Source organism: Somniosus microcephalus, chromosome 3, assembly GCF_052327205.1.
Source record: "Somniosus microcephalus isolate GS21.2 chromosome 3, FLI_Smic_1.0, whole genome shotgun sequence".
Classification (NCBI taxonomy): domain Eukaryota; kingdom Metazoa; phylum Chordata; class Chondrichthyes; order Squaliformes; family Somniosidae; genus Somniosus; species Somniosus microcephalus.
In genome coordinates, this window is record NC_140989.1 from 38,210,752 (window position 1) to 38,228,375 (window position 17,624).

General features: G+C 46.3%; 1 protein-coding gene across 5 annotated transcripts in view; it reads right to left on the reverse strand.

Annotated features, from left to right (window-relative positions):
• Positions 1-355: 355 nt before the first annotated feature.
• birc6 (baculoviral IAP repeat containing 6) overlaps positions 356-17,624 on the reverse strand; it is a 261,261-nt gene continuing 243,992 nt past the window's right edge. For all 5 annotated transcript variants that reach the window (XM_085980116.1, XM_085980115.1, XM_085980112.1 and 2 more), the window contains 2 exons: positions 5,974-6,108; positions 356-989 (listed from right to left, as the gene is read on the reverse strand). In XM_085980116.1, coding sequence (XP_085836242.1) covers positions 798-989; positions 5,974-6,108 — 327 coding nt within the window. In that variant the 3' untranslated portion in view covers positions 356-797. The remainder of the gene's footprint in view (positions 990-5,973; positions 6,109-17,624) is intronic.

Consider the following 17,624-nt stretch of genomic DNA (forward strand, 5'->3'; position numbering starts at 1 on the left):
AACAATTATATCCCATTTGTTCCCCAGGTTGATGGTGTAAGGCTGCATTTTCAAAATGCAATACAATTTATGTTTCTCGCAGTGCTTCATAACTCCAGAGTCCAATATGCATTCATGTGAACCAAAGCAAGTTATATTTATTAAAAATGTATTTAAGACTCATCATAAAAACGTTCATGAATTCAGTAATTAACAGTACTGTTAATGTACCAGTAATCAATCGTAGCTGTATAGAATGTCCATTCATCTTTTATTGAAGTTACAGGAGTTTGTAGAAATTGAATATGAGCAATGAATATGGCCAAACATTTTTTTGGGAGGGAGGGAGGGGGGGGGGGGGGGGGGGGGGAAGAGATTGGGGGGGGGGGGGGGGGGGGGCTATCAAACCTAAGATCTGTATTTTTAAATAAGCGAAGTATCTATAAGGATGACAATATATTCCTGGTTACTACCGTCCTCTAATGGTGAAAACTGAAAAATTAACATTTGGTAAACATTCTAATGTATTTCCCTTATATCAGTGATTTATCAGTTTGTCATCAGTGTATACATGAACAATTTTTTCAAACATACCATGTAGTGGTTATGTCACAATTGAAAAATAAAAGCACAAAAAAGTTTACACTCTTTTACAGGTAAATAAAAGATCATATTGATTTAAACGGTTTTACCTTTAAGGGCATAGCATAGTTCAATTTTATTACCTATTACATAATTAGCTTCTTACATACAAATATTGACAAAGTTTGGCTTGTGCTTCAAAGCCTTTCGAGTCTTTCAAGTCCACGCAATGCCGATCATAGTTTGACATCACCCGGGGAGTGGTCTCTGCTGCTGCTGCTGCTGGGTCTTTCTTCGCCCGGTGACACAGGTTCCGTTTCACCAGTCGCAGCCTCTTCATTTTTCTCCACTGTCTCGTCGCACTCTGGCTCGAGGCCCTCGGGGCAGGGAAGCTTCAGCAGCTCTTCACGTAGCTGTGCAGTATGACGCTGCAAGATAATCAGACAGCACTTAGTCGTGAAAAAAGTATGCGATGGATGTTTAAGTTGGTTATATTCTTTCCAAACCATTCTGCTCATAAAAGCGAACTAAATATTTAATAGAATTTCTGAAACCATATTAATAAAACCAGGACAGCTCCATGAAAAATGCGGCCCATTCCCCTTCGCATTTTGTTTGAAAGCAACAGAAGGCTATTTAAAATAATAAATAACAACAGAAAATGCTGGAAAAACTCAGCAGGTCAGGCAACATCCGTGGAGAAATTTGAGTTGACGTTTCGGGTCGAACACTCAAATTTCTCTCCACGGATGTTGCCTGACCTGCTGAGTTTTTCCAGCATTTTCTGTTGTTATTTTGGATTTCCAACATCTGCAGTATTTTGCTATCATAGAAGGCTATTTAATGTAGGCAGGTATTGATCAGAATCAAGACTACTGGAACAATGCGGAATATTATAGCAAAAATTGCAGAGAAATTGTATTCTATTGTGGATATAGATCAGCCATCTCCTGTTGCTAAATTGTTCAAAATATCTACAATTACTTCAAAAATCAATCCTTATTTCCCTTCCACGTTCATGCTGGTAGTCCTCCTCTTCTGTTCCCCCCCCAGTTCTTGCTCACAGTCCACCTTGCTACCGCCCCCCCCCCACCCCCACCAGTTCATGCTCACAGTCCACCTCGCTCTCCCTCCCCCCCCCCCCCAGTTCATGCTCACACTCCACCTCACACTCCCGCCACCACCCCCCCAGTTCATGCGCACAGTCCACCTCGCTCTCTTTCCACCCCCCCCCGCCGAGTTCACGCTCACAGTCCACCTCGCTCTCCCGCCTCCCCCTCCCCAGTTCATGCGCACAGTCCACCTCGCCCTCTCCCCCCCCGTTCAAACTCTCAGTCCACCTCGCTCTCCCACCACCCCACCCCCCAAGTTCATGTGCACAGTCCACCTCGCCCTCTTCCCCCCCCCCCCACCCCGTTCAGGCTCACAGTCCACCTCACTCTCCCGCCACCCCCCCCCCGTTCATGCGCACAGTCCACCTCGCTCTCCCGCCACCCCTCCCAGTTCATGCGCACTGTCCAACTCGCTCTCTTCCCCCCGCGCCAGTTCATGCTCAGTCCACTTCGCCCTCTCCCCCCCCCGTTCATGCGCACAGTCCACCTCGCTCTCTCCTCCTACCCCCAGTTCATGCTCACGGTCCACCTCGCTCTCTCCTCCTACCCCCAGTTCATGCTCACAGTCCACCTCACTCTCTCTCCCCGCCCCCCCAGTTCATGCTCACTGTCCACCTCGCTCTCTCCTCCCCCCCCAGTTCATGCTCACAGTACACCTCGCTCTCTTCCCCCCCGCCCCCCCAGTTCATGCTCACAGTCGACCTCGCTCTCCCCCTAACCCCCAGTTCATGCTCACTGTCCACCTCGCTCTCTCCTCCTACCCCCCAGTTCATGCTCACAGTCCACCTCACTCTCTCTCCCCGCCCCCCCAGTTCATGCTCACTGTCCACCTCGCTCTCTCCTCCTACCCCCCAGTTCATGCTCACAGTCCACCTCGCTCTCTCCTCCCCCCCCAGTTCATGCTCAGTACACCTCGCTCTCTTCCCCCCCGCCCCCCCAGTTCATGCTCACAGTCGACCTCGCTCTCCCCCTACCCCCAGTTCATGCTCACTGTCCACCTCGCTCTCTCCTCCTACCCCCCAGTTCATGCTCACAGTCCACCTCGCTCTCTCCTCCCCCCCCAGTTCATGCTCAGTACACCTCGCTCTCTTCCCCCCCGCCCCCCCAGTTCATGCTCACAGTCGACCTCGCTCTCCCCCTACCCCCAGTTCATGCTCACGGTCCACCTCGCTCTCTCCTCCTACCCCCAGTTCATGCTCACAGTCGACCTCGCTCTCTCCTCACCTCCCCCAGTTCATGCTCACTGTCCACCTCGCTCTCTCCCCCTACCCCCAGTTCATGCTCACTGTCCACCTCGCTCTCTCCTCCTACCCCCCAGTTCATGCTCACAGTCCACCTCGCTCTCTCCTCTCCCCCCCCAGTTCATGCTCAGTCCACCTCGCTCTCTCCCCCTACCCCCAGTTCATGCTCACAGTCCACCTCGCTCTCTCCTCTTCCCCCCCCCCCAGTTCATGCTCACTGTCCACCTCGCTCTCTCCTCTCCCCCCCCAGTTCATGCTCAGTACACCTCGCTCTCTCCCCCTAGCCCCAGTTCATGCTCAGTCCACCTCGCTCTCTCCCCCTACCCCCCAGTTCATGCTCACAGTCCACCTCGCTCTCTCCTCTCCCCCCCCAGTTCATGCTCAGTACACCTCACTCTCTCCCCCTACCCCCAGTTCATGCTCAGTCCACCTCGCTCTCTCCCCCTACCCCCAGTTCATGCTCAGTCCACCTCGCTCTCTCCCCCTACCCCCCAGTTCATGCTCACAGTCCACCTCGCTCTCTCCTCTCCCCCCCAGTTCATGCTCAGTACACCTCACTCTCCCCCTACCCCCAGTTCATGCTCACAGTCCACCTCGCTCTCTCCTCCTACCCCCCAGTTCATGCTCACAGTCCACCTCGCTCTCTCCTCTCCCCCCCAGTTCATGCTCAGTACACCTTGCTCTCTCCCCCTACCCCCAGTTCATGCTCACAGTCCACCTCGCTCTCTCCTCCTACCCCCAGTTCATGCTCACAGTCCACCTCGCTCTCTCCTCACCTCCCCCAGTTCATGCTCACTGTCCACCTCGCTCTCTCCCCCTACCCCCAGTTCATGCTCACAGTCCACCTCGCTCTCTCCTCTCCCCCCGCCCCCCCCAGTTCATGCTCACTGTCCACCTCACTCTCTCCTCCTACCCCCAGTTCATGCTCACAGTCCACCTCGCTCTCTCCTCCTACCCCCAGTTCATGCTCACAGTCCACCTCACTCTCTCCTCCTACCCCCAGTTCATGCTCACTGTCCACCTCGCTCTCTCCCCCTACCCCCAGTTCATGCTCACTGTCCACCTCGCTCTCCCCCTACCCCCAGTTCATGCTCACAGTCCACCTCGCTCTCTCCTCCTACCCCCAGTTCATGCTCACAGTCCACCTCGCTCTCCCCCTACCCCCAGTTCATGCTCACAGTCCACCTCGCTCTCTCTTCCCCCCCCCACCCCCCCAGTTCATGCTCACTGTCCACCTCGCTCTCTCCTCACCTCCCCCAGTTCATGCTCACTGTCCACCTCGCTCTCTCCCCCTACCCCCAGCTTATGCTCACAGTCCACCTCGCTCTCTCCTCTCCCCCCCCCCCCCCCCCAGTTCATGCTCACTGTCCACCTCGCTCTCTCCCCCTACCCCCAGTTCATGCTCACAGTCCACCTCGCTCTCTCCTCCACCACACCCCCCCAGTTCATGCTGGTACCCCTCTCCACTACCCTCTCCCCCCCACTCCCAGTTCATGCTGGCACTCTGCTCCTGGACTCTCTTCCCCCCCCCCCCCGCTCCCCAGTTGGTACACTCTCCACCCCCTGCCCCAGTTCAGCTGGCACTCTTTCACATATCCCTGACGATAAAGTTGGGCTTATTTACCACAATTAATCTCCAGCGTTGTATTTTTATTGTTGAATCGCACACTGAGCGCAATCAGAACCATTACATGACACATGCTGTGTAAAATCAGCACCTGCTGATTCAAACTGAATGGCAACTCTAGGATTACAAATTCGATATCTCCTTCCTTCCTCCCCTACCAGCTGATGGGAAACCTTACCCGATTCCCCCCACCTCCACTTGACGATGCTGCTGCCGCATCTGGGGACTGCATTTCGTGGCCCACCACGGGCAGGAATTCCTGATCTAGGCGATCTCAGACTCCTGCCCACAGCGTGCAGCACAGTTTGCTTCAATGAAGCAGCAGCATCAGAAGAAGCGCTAAGGGGCAAGTGGGGAGCAGAGCAGGAGGGGTTTTGCAGGGGAGCAGAATCGCCAACACAACACCCCCCCCCCCCCCCATTACCAGTTCATGCAGAATTTTCTCAGATTTCATATTGTCTTCTATTGTCCACTGGCTCTGGTCATAATGACAAGTCCCTTGTAACCACAACTTCTTACAACATTACTTTGACTTGATATCTTATAGGACTGTCTCGTTACAGCCTTTCACTGTATTTATAATCTTAGTGCCACTTGAAATCCTACAGTGTTCTAATAAATTTGGCAAAACCTCAGTCATGAGCAGCAAAAATCAGCTACGGATAATGGAAATAAAAATACCAACTGTTTCTCACAGCAAAAACAATTGTGGAATTTTCAGGATTCAACAAACCAGGTTTACCTTTTTTTTGTTCCTGCCCATGCATTCATGTTTCAGTTCGTTCTAATCTCGGTGAAACCACTGATAATTCTATTACCAAAGGACATCAATAACTGTGTGTACCAGTTGTTTCCTTCTTAAAAGAATTCCAAAACTCTTGGGTTATCACATTTTAACTACAATAAATGTTCATGCATTTGTTTTAGGACACCAGGGACCACTACAGTTGGTTTGTATTGGATCAAGTATATGTTGTTGAGGTTTACCTCTTTTTTTGTGCAACACTGATTGTACCACATTTTAGTTCTTCAACAAATTAATCGAGCACTTCTGTGTTTGGGTGCAATTTTTGTATCAAATAGCCATGATGCAACTATGCCAATCTTCCAAATCTAGGCTTTCCTTAGGCTGGAAACACCAATGAAACCTTTATTTACAACAAAACTTTGATCATCTGGCATGGTATCTCAGTCACCTAGACATGGAGACCCTCCTTATCCAAGATGGTCACTAGTTGGACATTAAATAGGTTCAACGGCTACCCCTTTTACCTATACAGTGTGTTTCGATATTAGCTGAATCCTAATTATCGTGCAATCAAACTGGTCGGGTTTGACCTCAATGACTCAGAAGTTTATTTTGCAGTGAGCACAAGCGAGGAAAAGTTTTGCTAAATCTATATGTACAAGTAACTATTTTCCTCAGCCTTACCTTCAAAGCAGCTGCATGATGAGACATGGTCCTGCCGACTCGCTTGTCACTACTGTACTGTTGAATATCGGCAATCCACTCTTCACACTGGGCCATAACTTCAGCTCTCTTCAAGTAAAAATGTTTGTGTATGACCTAGAAGATCCAGAGGAAAGGTAAAAGTCACACATTTACGGAGGAGCCTGTTTGCACTGGCAATTTATACAGTATTGTATACTATGTCCAGGGGCACCGCGTTAGGAGGTAAGCAAGGAACTGCCTCACGTAGAATCATCACAGGCAGCAGAGATCGTGTGCGAGTTTCCTATGGATTTAACCAAGCTGTGCTTGCTGGAAGTTATTTTCTAGCAGGAATGACGTATGAGGAAAGATTGGGTCGATTGGGCTTGTACTCGCTGGAGTTTAGAAGAATGAGAGGGGATCTCATTGAAACTTATAAAATTCTAACAGGACTGGACAGACTAGATGCAGGAAGGATGTTCCTGATGGTCGGGGAATCCAGAACCAGGGGTCATAGTCTAAGGATAAGGGGTAAGCCATTTAGGACTGAGATGAGGAGGAATTTCTTCACCCAGAGAGTGGTGAACCTGTGGAATTCTCTACCACAGAAGGCAGTAGAGGCCAATTCATTAAATATATTCAAGAAGGAGTTGGATATATTTCTTAAGGCTAGGGGGATCAAAGGATATGGAGAGAAGGCAGGAACAGGGTACTGAATTTGGACGATCGGCCATGATCTCATTGAATGGCGGAGCAGGCTCGAGGGGCCGAATGGCCTACTCCTGCTCCTATCTTCTATGTTTCTATGTATTTGCCTGGTGAATTCCAGTAGGCGTTTGCATCAGAAGATCCATTATTGCGTTACATTATTGACAAGCTCCTCATCCGAGTGCATTTATAGCGGTCAGATCTTTTTTAGGGCCGTATCGGGAAGCACGAGTTTAAAAAAAGGAGCTAGTCAAATGATTATTGGCTTCCTCTTCTCCCACCTGTTTAATCGGTTCCCCTCTTACTCTTTTCTTTGACCTTGGATTTTCTTACAACGAAACCTCGCTATCGACATGAAAATAAAACGCATTGCACATGCTGCCATGGTAACAAGCTGGCTTGGGTAGGCATGTGCCTCACCTGTCAAAAATGTCACAAGCTGCCACTATGACCTAGAAATACATGTAGTAAATCACACCAAAGCTTGATTCACATCATCATCACAATCATGCATTATGCTGTTTAACATGCAGGGTCTGTTTTCCAGACTTTGCTCGTGCCCAACTAATTGCACTGCCCACTGGGAAGCATTGTTTTTCTTTTTGAATGTTGCCTCAAATTATTTTAAACCAGTCTCCCACTTTGGCTGGAAAAAAACCTTTCCATCTGGTCTCTGCCTAATCATGTCACTGGCACTCCATACATCTGTTCCAAGGAAGTGTAATTTTTACAGTCAGTCACATAGGTTAGAAACAGAATCCACAGTGGCAGGATGCATGTACAGAGGGCACCACTGACAATTAGGGGGTCAAGGAGTCCCAGGCCAGGATTAGGCTTATTTCCACAGATTTCCCCCCCCCCCCCCCCAAGAGACTTTTGCACGCTCTTCTGATTAAATTGCACATCTTTGGCTGCATTATAGTGCAATGACGTCTGCCTGGCGTCAGTTTGCATGTTATTACTGAAATCTTCACCTTTTGTTGGCCTAACTCCGAACTATCCCAGAAATTGCAACGTGTACAAAGGAATCATTCCTTTTTCTACATAAGCAGCATTGCTAAACCACTACCTCATTATTAAACTGGATTTTGTTATTGGGGATCAGAAATAAAACTCTTGCTTGAATGTTTTAGTCCTGAAAACTGAATCTAAAGATAGAAATCCTCCACCGCAGCGAAGACAAAATAATAAATGCAATTTATTTGAACCAACTACCCTGTTAATTCAGAGATGCACAAGGTACCTACAAAGCTTGCATTCCATAAAATGTCCTTGAAGTGTCCAAAACACAATAAAATCCCTGCTATATTTATCTGTTCAGTATAGTAATAAATGATAGTTTTACAAATACGTGGCTATTTACTTTGGTCACGACTCAATGCTGCCATGTTCAAGAGGCCCTAGCAATCCACTGAAATTGGTGATTAGGCCCTTATGAATGTTGATCCGGGGACAGCAGTAATGTGTGTACCCCACCCCCACCCTTCTCACACAGTCCAGTCTTCGCCATAATGCACAGTGGGAGGGTGCATGGACGAAACTGACGAGGGAAACTAGACAGCCCGGCCCCCAGGGGGAGGGCAGGACAATTAAAATGCAAGTCAGCACCGACTGCTGAGTCATAACAGCACAGAAGGAGGCCATCCGGCCCATCAAGTCCATGCCAGCTCACCAGAGCAATCCAGTCAGTCCCATTACCTCGCTCTATCCCCGTAATCCTGCAAGTTTATTTCCCTCAAGTGCCGATCCAGTCTCCCCTTGAAAACATTGAGTGTCTCCGCTTCCACCACTTCCTTCGGCAGCGAGTTCCAGGTCCTCACCACTCGCTGCGTAAAAAGGTTTTCCCTCACATCCCCCTTGTATCTCTTGCCCAAAACCTTAAATCTGTGTCCCCTAGTTCTTGTACCATCAACTAGCGGGAACACAGCCTTTCCCTGTCTAGCCTATCCAAACCCGTCATAATCTTGTACACCTCTATCAAATCACCCCTCAACCTCCTTTGTTCTAATGAAAACAAATCCAGCTTCTCCAACCTGTCCTTGTAGCCAAGATCCCCCATCCCCGGAACCATTCTGGTAAATCTCCTCTGCACCTTCTCAAGGGCCTTTCCATCCTTCCTAAAGTGTGGTGACCAGAACTGGATGCAATACTCCAGTTGTGGCCTAACCAGCGCTTTATAAAGGTTCGGCATAACTTCTCTACTTTTGTACTCAACACCTCTATTTATGAAGCCCAAGATCCCATATGCTTTGTTAACCACTCTCTCAATATGTCCTGCTACCTTCAGGGACCTATGCACATTAACTCCCAGGTCCCTCTGTCCCTGCACACTCTTTAAAACTGTGCCAATAAGTGTATATTGCCTCCATCTGTTCTTTCTGCCAAAATGCATCACCTCACACTTCTCCATATTAAGTTCCATCTGCCACTTGTCTGCCCATTCTGCTAGCCTATCTATGTCCTGTTGCAGTCGACTGGTATCATCTTCACTGTTTGCCACACCCCCAAGTTTGATGTCATCAGCAAATTTAGAAATTCTACTCTACTACAATATCCAAGTCATTTATATATATCAAAAAAAGCAGTGGCCCCAGCACTGACCCTTGGGGAACACCATGGTTTACCATCCTCCAGTCTGAAAAGCAGCCATTTACCACAACTCGCTGTTTTCTGTCCTTAAGCCAATTCCTTATCCAAGTTGCCACTGACCCACCTATTCCATGAGCCTCAATTTTGTTAACCAGCCTTCTATGTGGTATTTTGTCAAATGCCTTCCGAAAATCCATGTAGACAACATCCATTGTATTCCCTTCATCAATCCTCCCTGTTACTTCATCAAAAAATTCAATTAGATTAGTCAAACACGATCTGCCTTTTACAAATCCGTGTTGGCTCTCCTTAATTAGCTTAAACCTCTCCAAGTGCCCGTTAATTTTTTCCTCGATTATTGTTTCTAAAACTTTACCCACCACTGATGTTAAACTGACTGGCCTGTAGTTACGAGGATTGTCCTTGCACCCTTTCTTGAACAACGGTTTCACATTTGCCACTTTCCAATCCTCAGGCACCTCCCCCGCATCTAGGGAAGATTGGAAAATTATGGCAAGCCCTTCCACTATCTCCTCCCCCACTTCCCTTAGCAACCTGGGATGCAAGCCATCTGGACCAGGCAACTTATCCACTCTAAGCATACCCAGCCTTTCCAGTACATCCTGTCCATCAATTTTCACCCCTTCCATTGCTTCTACTGATATTTTGTCAGCATCCACCTCCTTAGTAAAGACCGATACAAAGTACTCATTGAATATTCTAGCCTTTCCTTGTGCCTCTAAGCATATATATCACCACCTTTGTCCCTAAAAGGCCCCACCCCGCCTCTTGCTACCCGCTTACTGTTTACATGCCGGTTGAAGGTTTTGGGTTCCCTTTATGTTAAATGCCATGCTGCTACTCATATTCTCTCTCTGCCAATCTTATTTTCATCTTCACTTCCCCTCTCAACTTATTGTATTTGGTCTGGTTCTCACTTGAAGAGTTTACCTGACATGCATCAGACACCCTCTTTTTTTGTTTCATCATCTTCTCTATCTCCCTCGTCATCCAAGGAGCCCTTGCTTTAGTTCCTTACCCTTCCCTCTTGTTGGAATGTACCGAGCCTGTACTTGGAACATCACCTCCTTAAAGATTGTTCTGTCTCCTGTCTATTCAAGCGACTAGCTGAGGGTAAGCCTGAGAGCTGCCCAAGAGGTTTTAAAAAAAGTTATATTAATTGTAGGAGGATTCAATGGATCCGAAACATTCAGGTGTAAGTTCAATTTGAGTTTCAGAGCAATGTCAACAGTTTTCATCCTGAATGACTACACACATAAAATCACTTTACAATTCCTCACATTTCTACACCAAGCCCCTCAACACAGATCACGTTGAATGGTTCGCTCTAGTTATTTTTATTGCACATTAGTACACATCGCATTGCATTCTACATCTACAATGTTTAGACCAGTAAGGAAAGGGTGCTCACTTTGTATGCCATTCTCATTAACCTGACTTTTAATGCATGTCTCAAATCTTGAACTCTCTTTCCTTTCTCTATCATTGTACTACCTCAATTTCCCAATAATACACATGCTTCATGGCAAGAACAGTTTGGCTAGATTTTTAAAAAAGATTTAAAAAAATACCTGCACCCTTCCCTTATATCTATTTCCTGACATCAGATTGGTCAATGGGTGCCACATGACCCCCAAATCGGAGCTCAGGTTCTAATTACCATCGCGATTGGTTGAAGGCTCCCTCTTGTGATCGGTCTGCTTTAGTCAATGATATGAAAGATTCGGTATCTGTTGCCATCACCTTGCTCCAGTTTGGCGCTCAGCTCCCTGGCCCAAATGCTCCCAGTCACCCATCCATTTGAAGTGCTCCCAACCCCCAGCCATCCACCCTCTTTCAGGCCTTAAAAACCTGTATTTCTCACTGCAGCTGTAGCATCAGGTGGAAAGGAGATAGCCATTGCCACTTGCTTTAAAACTGCTCAAGCATCACGCCTGCCCTTGCTGATTTGCACCGACTCACCATCCCTCAATACATTCAATTTTAAATTCACGTCCTAGCCCCATCCTCTTTCTATCAGCTCTCTATCCCAGCCTTAAATCACTTTCCCCACTTACTGACGTCATCCCTACTGCAGGAGAGATTAGTTAACTGAACACAGACCAGGGATCAAACCTTGGCCCTTCCTGATCTGCATGGCTCATGGAGCCATTTGTGGAGGTCAAAACATTAAAAAAAATGTTTTTATTCTTTTGGATAACTGTACATTAGATCCACTAAAACCTTAAAGATTACACATCTTGTACAGAAAGCAAACTTGCATTTCTCCAAGCCTGCCAGTTCAGCGAATTACAGACTGAAACAATGGGTTAGCAAACCACTTCCAGGCTTCCTGCAATGTTACTTAGAGCCAACCATTTGGAAGTGAACAGTGGCCGAGGAAAAACAATTCCTCCAACTGTTCCCTCTTCTCTACAGGGAGGCTGCTGGCCTCTGCTGGAAACATCCCCTCCCCCAACAGCTCAGTGATCAGGAATTCAGTTTATCGGGTGAATCAAATGTGAAACCCACACTCTGCTTTGGTGCTCCAGTGTACTACCCTATGACACTTCAAGATGGATAGCTGTAACTTCAAGGCAAGAAATTTATTCGAGCTGCCATTAGATTTTCAGGTAGAGAGGTAGCTAAGTGACCTGAATTAAGTCAGGAACAATAAGTTACTTGTACCTATTTCCCCACACGCTTTCAACAAAAAGTTAGTTAACTCACTCCCCCGGTTCTGTGCAAGTGAATCCAAGACAGCAGGTAAAGTTAAATTAATTTATAAACTAAAAGTAAACCGTTAGCTTAAAATGGTCCGTTGCACTGTAACCTTACGGTTCTAGGGTCTTCCCTTCCTATTAACTAATTTCCGCAATGTGCAACATTCTTATTTTGCAAGAATGAAGGTAAAAAAACTTGTCTCACATACAGTTGCTGAAAACCAAGAATGCTGCAATGTTGTTCAACTTTAGATGCCATCCCAATGTCTTGAAAGAAAAAAAGAACTTTTATCCTGGAATAAATCGGAAGGCTTGAAGATTGTTTTAATAGAAGGAATAACTGTCCAACAACCAATTTGAACTGATCTGAACAGATTGATTATATGATATATCATATAATCAAAGAAGTTTATGGCACAGGAGGCCATTTGGCCCATCGTGTCTGTGCCAGCCAACAAAGTTATCCAGCCTAATCCCACTTTCATAAGAACATAAGAAATAGGAGCAGGAATAGGTCACTTGGCCCCTTGAGCTTGCTCCACCATTCAATAAGATCATGGCTGATCTTGGGCTCAAAGACACTTCTCTGCCCCCTCCCCATAACCCGTCACTCGCTTATCTTGTAAAAATCTGTATCTCCACCTTAAATGTATTTAATGATCCAGCCTCCACAGCTCTCTGGGGCAGAGAATTCCACAGATTTACAACCCACTGAGAGAAGAAATTCTCATCTCAGTTCCAAAAAGGGTGACCCTTTATTCTGAAACTATGCGCCAGAGTTATAGATTTCCGCACCAGGGGAAACATCCTCTCTGCATCTACCCTGTCGAGCCCCCTCAGTATCTTATATGTTGCAATAAGATCACCTCTCATTCTTCTAAATTCCAATGAGTATAGGCCCAACCTTTCTTCATAAGTCAACCCCCTCATCTCAGGAATCAACCGAGTGAATCGTCTCTGAACTGCCTCCAACGCAAGTATATCCTTCCTTAAATAAGGAGAACAAAACTGTACGCAGTACTCCAGGTGTGGTCTCACCAATACCCTGTACAGTTGTAGCAGGACTTCCCTGCTTTTATGCTCCAACCCCCTTGCAACAAAGGCCAACATTCCATTTGCCTTTTTGATTACTTGCTGTACCTGCATGCTAACTTTTTGTGTTTCATAGAAACAGAGATAGGAACAGGAGTAGGCCATTCGGCCCTTCGAGCCTGCTCCGCCATTCAATGAGATCATGGCTGATCTTCGTCTGAGATCATAGCTGATCTTACCAGTTCAGTACCCCGTCCCCGCCTTTTCTCCGTAACCCTTAATCCCCTTAGCCTTCAGAAATATATCCAATTCTCTCTTGAAAATATTTATTGAATTAGCCTTCACAGCCCTCTGTGGCAGGGAATTCCACAGGCTCACCACTCTTTGAGTGAAGAAATTCTTCCTCATCTCTGTTTTAAATGATTTGCCCGCTATTTTTAGACTGTGGCCCCTGGTTCTGTGCTCCCCGGCCATTGGAAACATTCTCTCTGAATTCAGCCTGTCCAGGCCTGCCATAATTTTATATGTTTCGATGAGATCCCCTCTCAATCTTCTAAACTCCAGTGAGTACAAGCCCAAACTATTTAATCTCTCTTCGTAGGTCATTCCCGCCATTCCAGGTATCAGCCTGGTGAATCGCCGTTGCACTCTTTCCATGGCAAGAACATCCTTCCGCAGATGGGGCGACCAAAACTGTACACAATACTCCAGATGCGGTCTCACCAGCACCTTGTACAGCTGTAGTAAGGTATCCCTATTCCTATACTCGAACCCCCTTGATATGAAGGCCAACATACCATTTGCCTTCTTAATCGCCTGTTGCACCTGCATGCTCTCCTTCAGTGACTGGTGCACAAGGACCCCCAGGTCCCTCTGGACTGTAGCATTTTGTAATCTCTCTCCATTTAAATAATAATTTGCTTTTTATTTTTCCTGCCAAAGTGGATAACCTCGCACTTTCCCACATTATATTCCATCTGCCAAATGTTTGCCCACTCACTTAGCCTGTCTATATCCCTTTGCAGATTCTTTGAGTCCTCTGCACAACTTGCTTTCCCACCCATCTTTGTATCATCCGCAAACTTGGCTACATTACACTCGGTCCCTTCATCCAAGTCATTAATGTAGATTGTAAATAGTTGAGGCCCCAGCACCAATCCCTGTGGCACCCCTCTAGTTACAGTTTGCCAACCGGAAAATGACCCATTTATCCCGACTATCTGCTTTTTGTTAGTTAGCCAATTCTCTATCCATGCTAATATATTACCCCCAACTCCGTGAGCTCTTATCTTATGCAGTAACCTTTTATGTGGCACCTTATCGAATGCCTTCTGGAAATCCAAATACATCACATCCACTGGCTCACCCTTATCCACCCTGCTCGTTACATCCTCAAAGAACTCCAGCAAATTTGTTAAACATGATTTCCCTTTCATAAAACCATGCTGACTCTGCTTGACTGCATTATGATTTTCCAAATGCCCTGCTACTGCTTCCTTAATGAAGGACTCCAGCATTTTCCCAACGACAGATGTTAGGCTAACTGGTCTATAGTTTCCTGCTTTCTGTCTCCCTCCTTTCTTAAATAGGGGTGTTACATTTGCGGTTTTCCAATCCGCTGGGACCTCTCCAGAGTCCAGGGAATTTTGATATATTGCAAGCAATGCATCCACTATCTTTGCAGCCACTTCTTTTAAGACCCTGGGATGCAGGCTATCTGGTCATGGGGACTTGTTGTCTTTTAGTCCCATTATTTTACCAAGTACTTTTTCTTTAGTGGTAGTGATTGTCTTTAGTGCCCCCTCTCTCTGTGGCCCCTTGATTGTCCATTATTGGGATGCTGTTAGTGTCTTCTACCGTGAAGACAAGTACAAAATATTTGTTCAGAGTCTCTGCCATTCCCCTGTTCCCCATTTTTAATTCCCCAGTCTCATCCTCTAAGAGACCAACATTTACTTTAGCTACTCTCTTCCTTTTTATATACCTGTAGAAGCTCTTACTATCTGTTTTAATATTTCTTGCCAGTTTACCCTCATAATTCATCAGCTCTCTCATCATTTTTTGAGTCATCCTTTGCTGGTTTTTAAAAATTTCCCAATCCTCTGGCCTCCCACCAATCTTGGCAAATTTGTATGTCTTCGTTTTCAATTTGATACCATCTTTTACTTCCTTAGTTAGCCACGGATGGTGCTCCCTTCTCTTAAAAAATCTTTCTTTCTCACTGGAATATATTTTTGTTGAGAGTTATGAAATTTCTCCTTAAATGTCCACCACTGCATTTCAACTGTCTTACCCTTTAATTTATTTTTCCAGTCCACTTTAGCCAGTCCTGCCCTCATGCTATTGTAATTGCCTTTGTTTAAGATCGGGACACTGGTTTGAGATACAACTTTCTCACCCTCCAACTGAATTTGAAATTCAACCATGCTGTGATCACTCTTTCCTAGAGGATCCTTTACTATGAGATCATTTTTTAAATTCTGTCTCATTACACAGTACCAGATCCAAGATAGCCTGCTCCCTGGTTGGTTCCATTACATACTGTTCTAGGAAACCATCCCGGATGCACTCTATGAACTCCTCCTCAAGGCTACCATGGCCAATTTGATTTGTCCAATCAATATGGAGATTAAAATCACCCATGATTATTACCGTACCTTTTTTACAGGCCTCCATTATTTGTTGATTTATACTCTGTCCAACAGTATTGCTACTGTTCAGGGGCACGTACACTACGCCCACCAGAGACTTTTTCCCTTTATTATTTTTTATCTCCACCCAAACCAATTCTACATCTTGATCTTCTGATCCAATATCACTTCTCACCACTGCACTGATCCCATCCTTCAACAACAAAGCCACCCCACCTCCCTTTCCTTTCTGTCTATCCTTCCGAATTGTCAAATACCCTGGAATATTCAGTTCCCAGCCCTGGTCACCTTGCAACCACGTCTCTGTAATGGCGATCAGATCATACCCACGGGTCTTTTTCCGAGTGGCAGGCAGTGACTAGTGGGGTACCACAGGGATCGGTCCTAGGAACCCAGCTATTCACAATATATATATAAATAAATGATCTAGACGAGGGAACTAGATGTAATATCTCCAAGTTTGCAGATGACACAAAGCTGGGTGGGCGTGTGTGCTGTGAGGAGGATGCCAAGAAACTCCAGTATGATATGGACAGGTTGGGTGATTGGGCAGAAGCATTGCAGATGCAGTATAATGTAGATAAATGCGAGGTTATCCACTTTGGTGGCAAAAACAGGAAGGCAGATTATCTGAACGGCAATAGATTGGAAGAAGGGGAAGTGCAACGAGACCCGAGTGTCCTTGTGCACCAGTCTCTGAAGGTAAGCATGCAGGTGCAGCAGGCGGTTAAGAATGCAAATGGTATGTTGGCCTTCATAGCGAGAGGGTTCGAGTACAGGAACAAGGATGTCTTGCTGCAGTTGTACAGGGCCTTGGTGAGACCACACCTTGAGTATTGTGTGCAGTTTTGGTCGCCTTATCTGAGGAAGGATGTTCTTGCCATGGAAGGAGTTCAGCGAAGATTCACCAGGCTGATACCTGGGATGGCAGGAATGACGTATGAGGAGAGATTGGGTCGATTGGGCTTATACTCGCTAGAGTTTAGAAGAATGACAGGGGATCTCATTGAAACTTATAAAATTCTAACAGGACTAGACAGACTAGATGCAGGAAGGATGTTCCCGATGGCCGGGGAGCCCAGAAACAGGGATCACAGTCTAAGGATAAGGGGTAAGCCATTTAGGACAGAGATGAGGAGGAATTACTTCACCCAGAGAGTGGTGAACCGGTGGAATTCTCTACCACAGAAGGCAGTTGAGGCCAATTCATTAACTATATTCAAGAAGGAGTTGGATATATTTCTTAAGGCTAAAGGGATCAAGGGATACGGGGAGAAGGCAGGGACAGGGTACTGAATTTGGATGATCAGCCAGGATCTCATTGAATGGCAGAGCAGGCTCGAGGGGCCGAATGGCCGACTCCTGCTCCTATCTTCTATGTTTCTATGTATCTATTTGTGCTGTCAACTCATCTATCTTGTTACGAATGCTGCGTGCATTCAGATATAGAGCTTTTAACTTTGTCTTTTTACCATTTCTCCTTGTTTTGGCCCCATTTTCTGTTGCACTCTTATTTTTAAACATTCTGTCCCTTCCTGTCACACTCTGGTTATTATTTTCCCCATCTCTATCCTATTCTATTGTTTTCTCATTGACTTTTTAAATTCCCGCTCACCTGGACTCTCCCCCCACTATTTAGTTTAAAGTCCTCTCTGCAGCCCTAGTTATTCGATTCGCCAGGACTCTAGCCCCAGCATGGTTCACGTGACGCCCGTCCAAATGAAACAGCTCCCTCTTACCCCAGTACTGGTGCCAGTGCCCCACAAAACCTCTTGGTCCGTAACCCTGTAGGTTACGGCACTTCAAGTGCATTTCCAAGTACTTTTAAAATGCGATGAGCGTTTCTGCCTCTATCACCCCTTCAGGCAGTGAGTTCCAGATCTCCACCACACTCTGGTTGAAAAAAATCTCAACTCCCCTCTAATCCTTCTACCAATTACTTTAAATC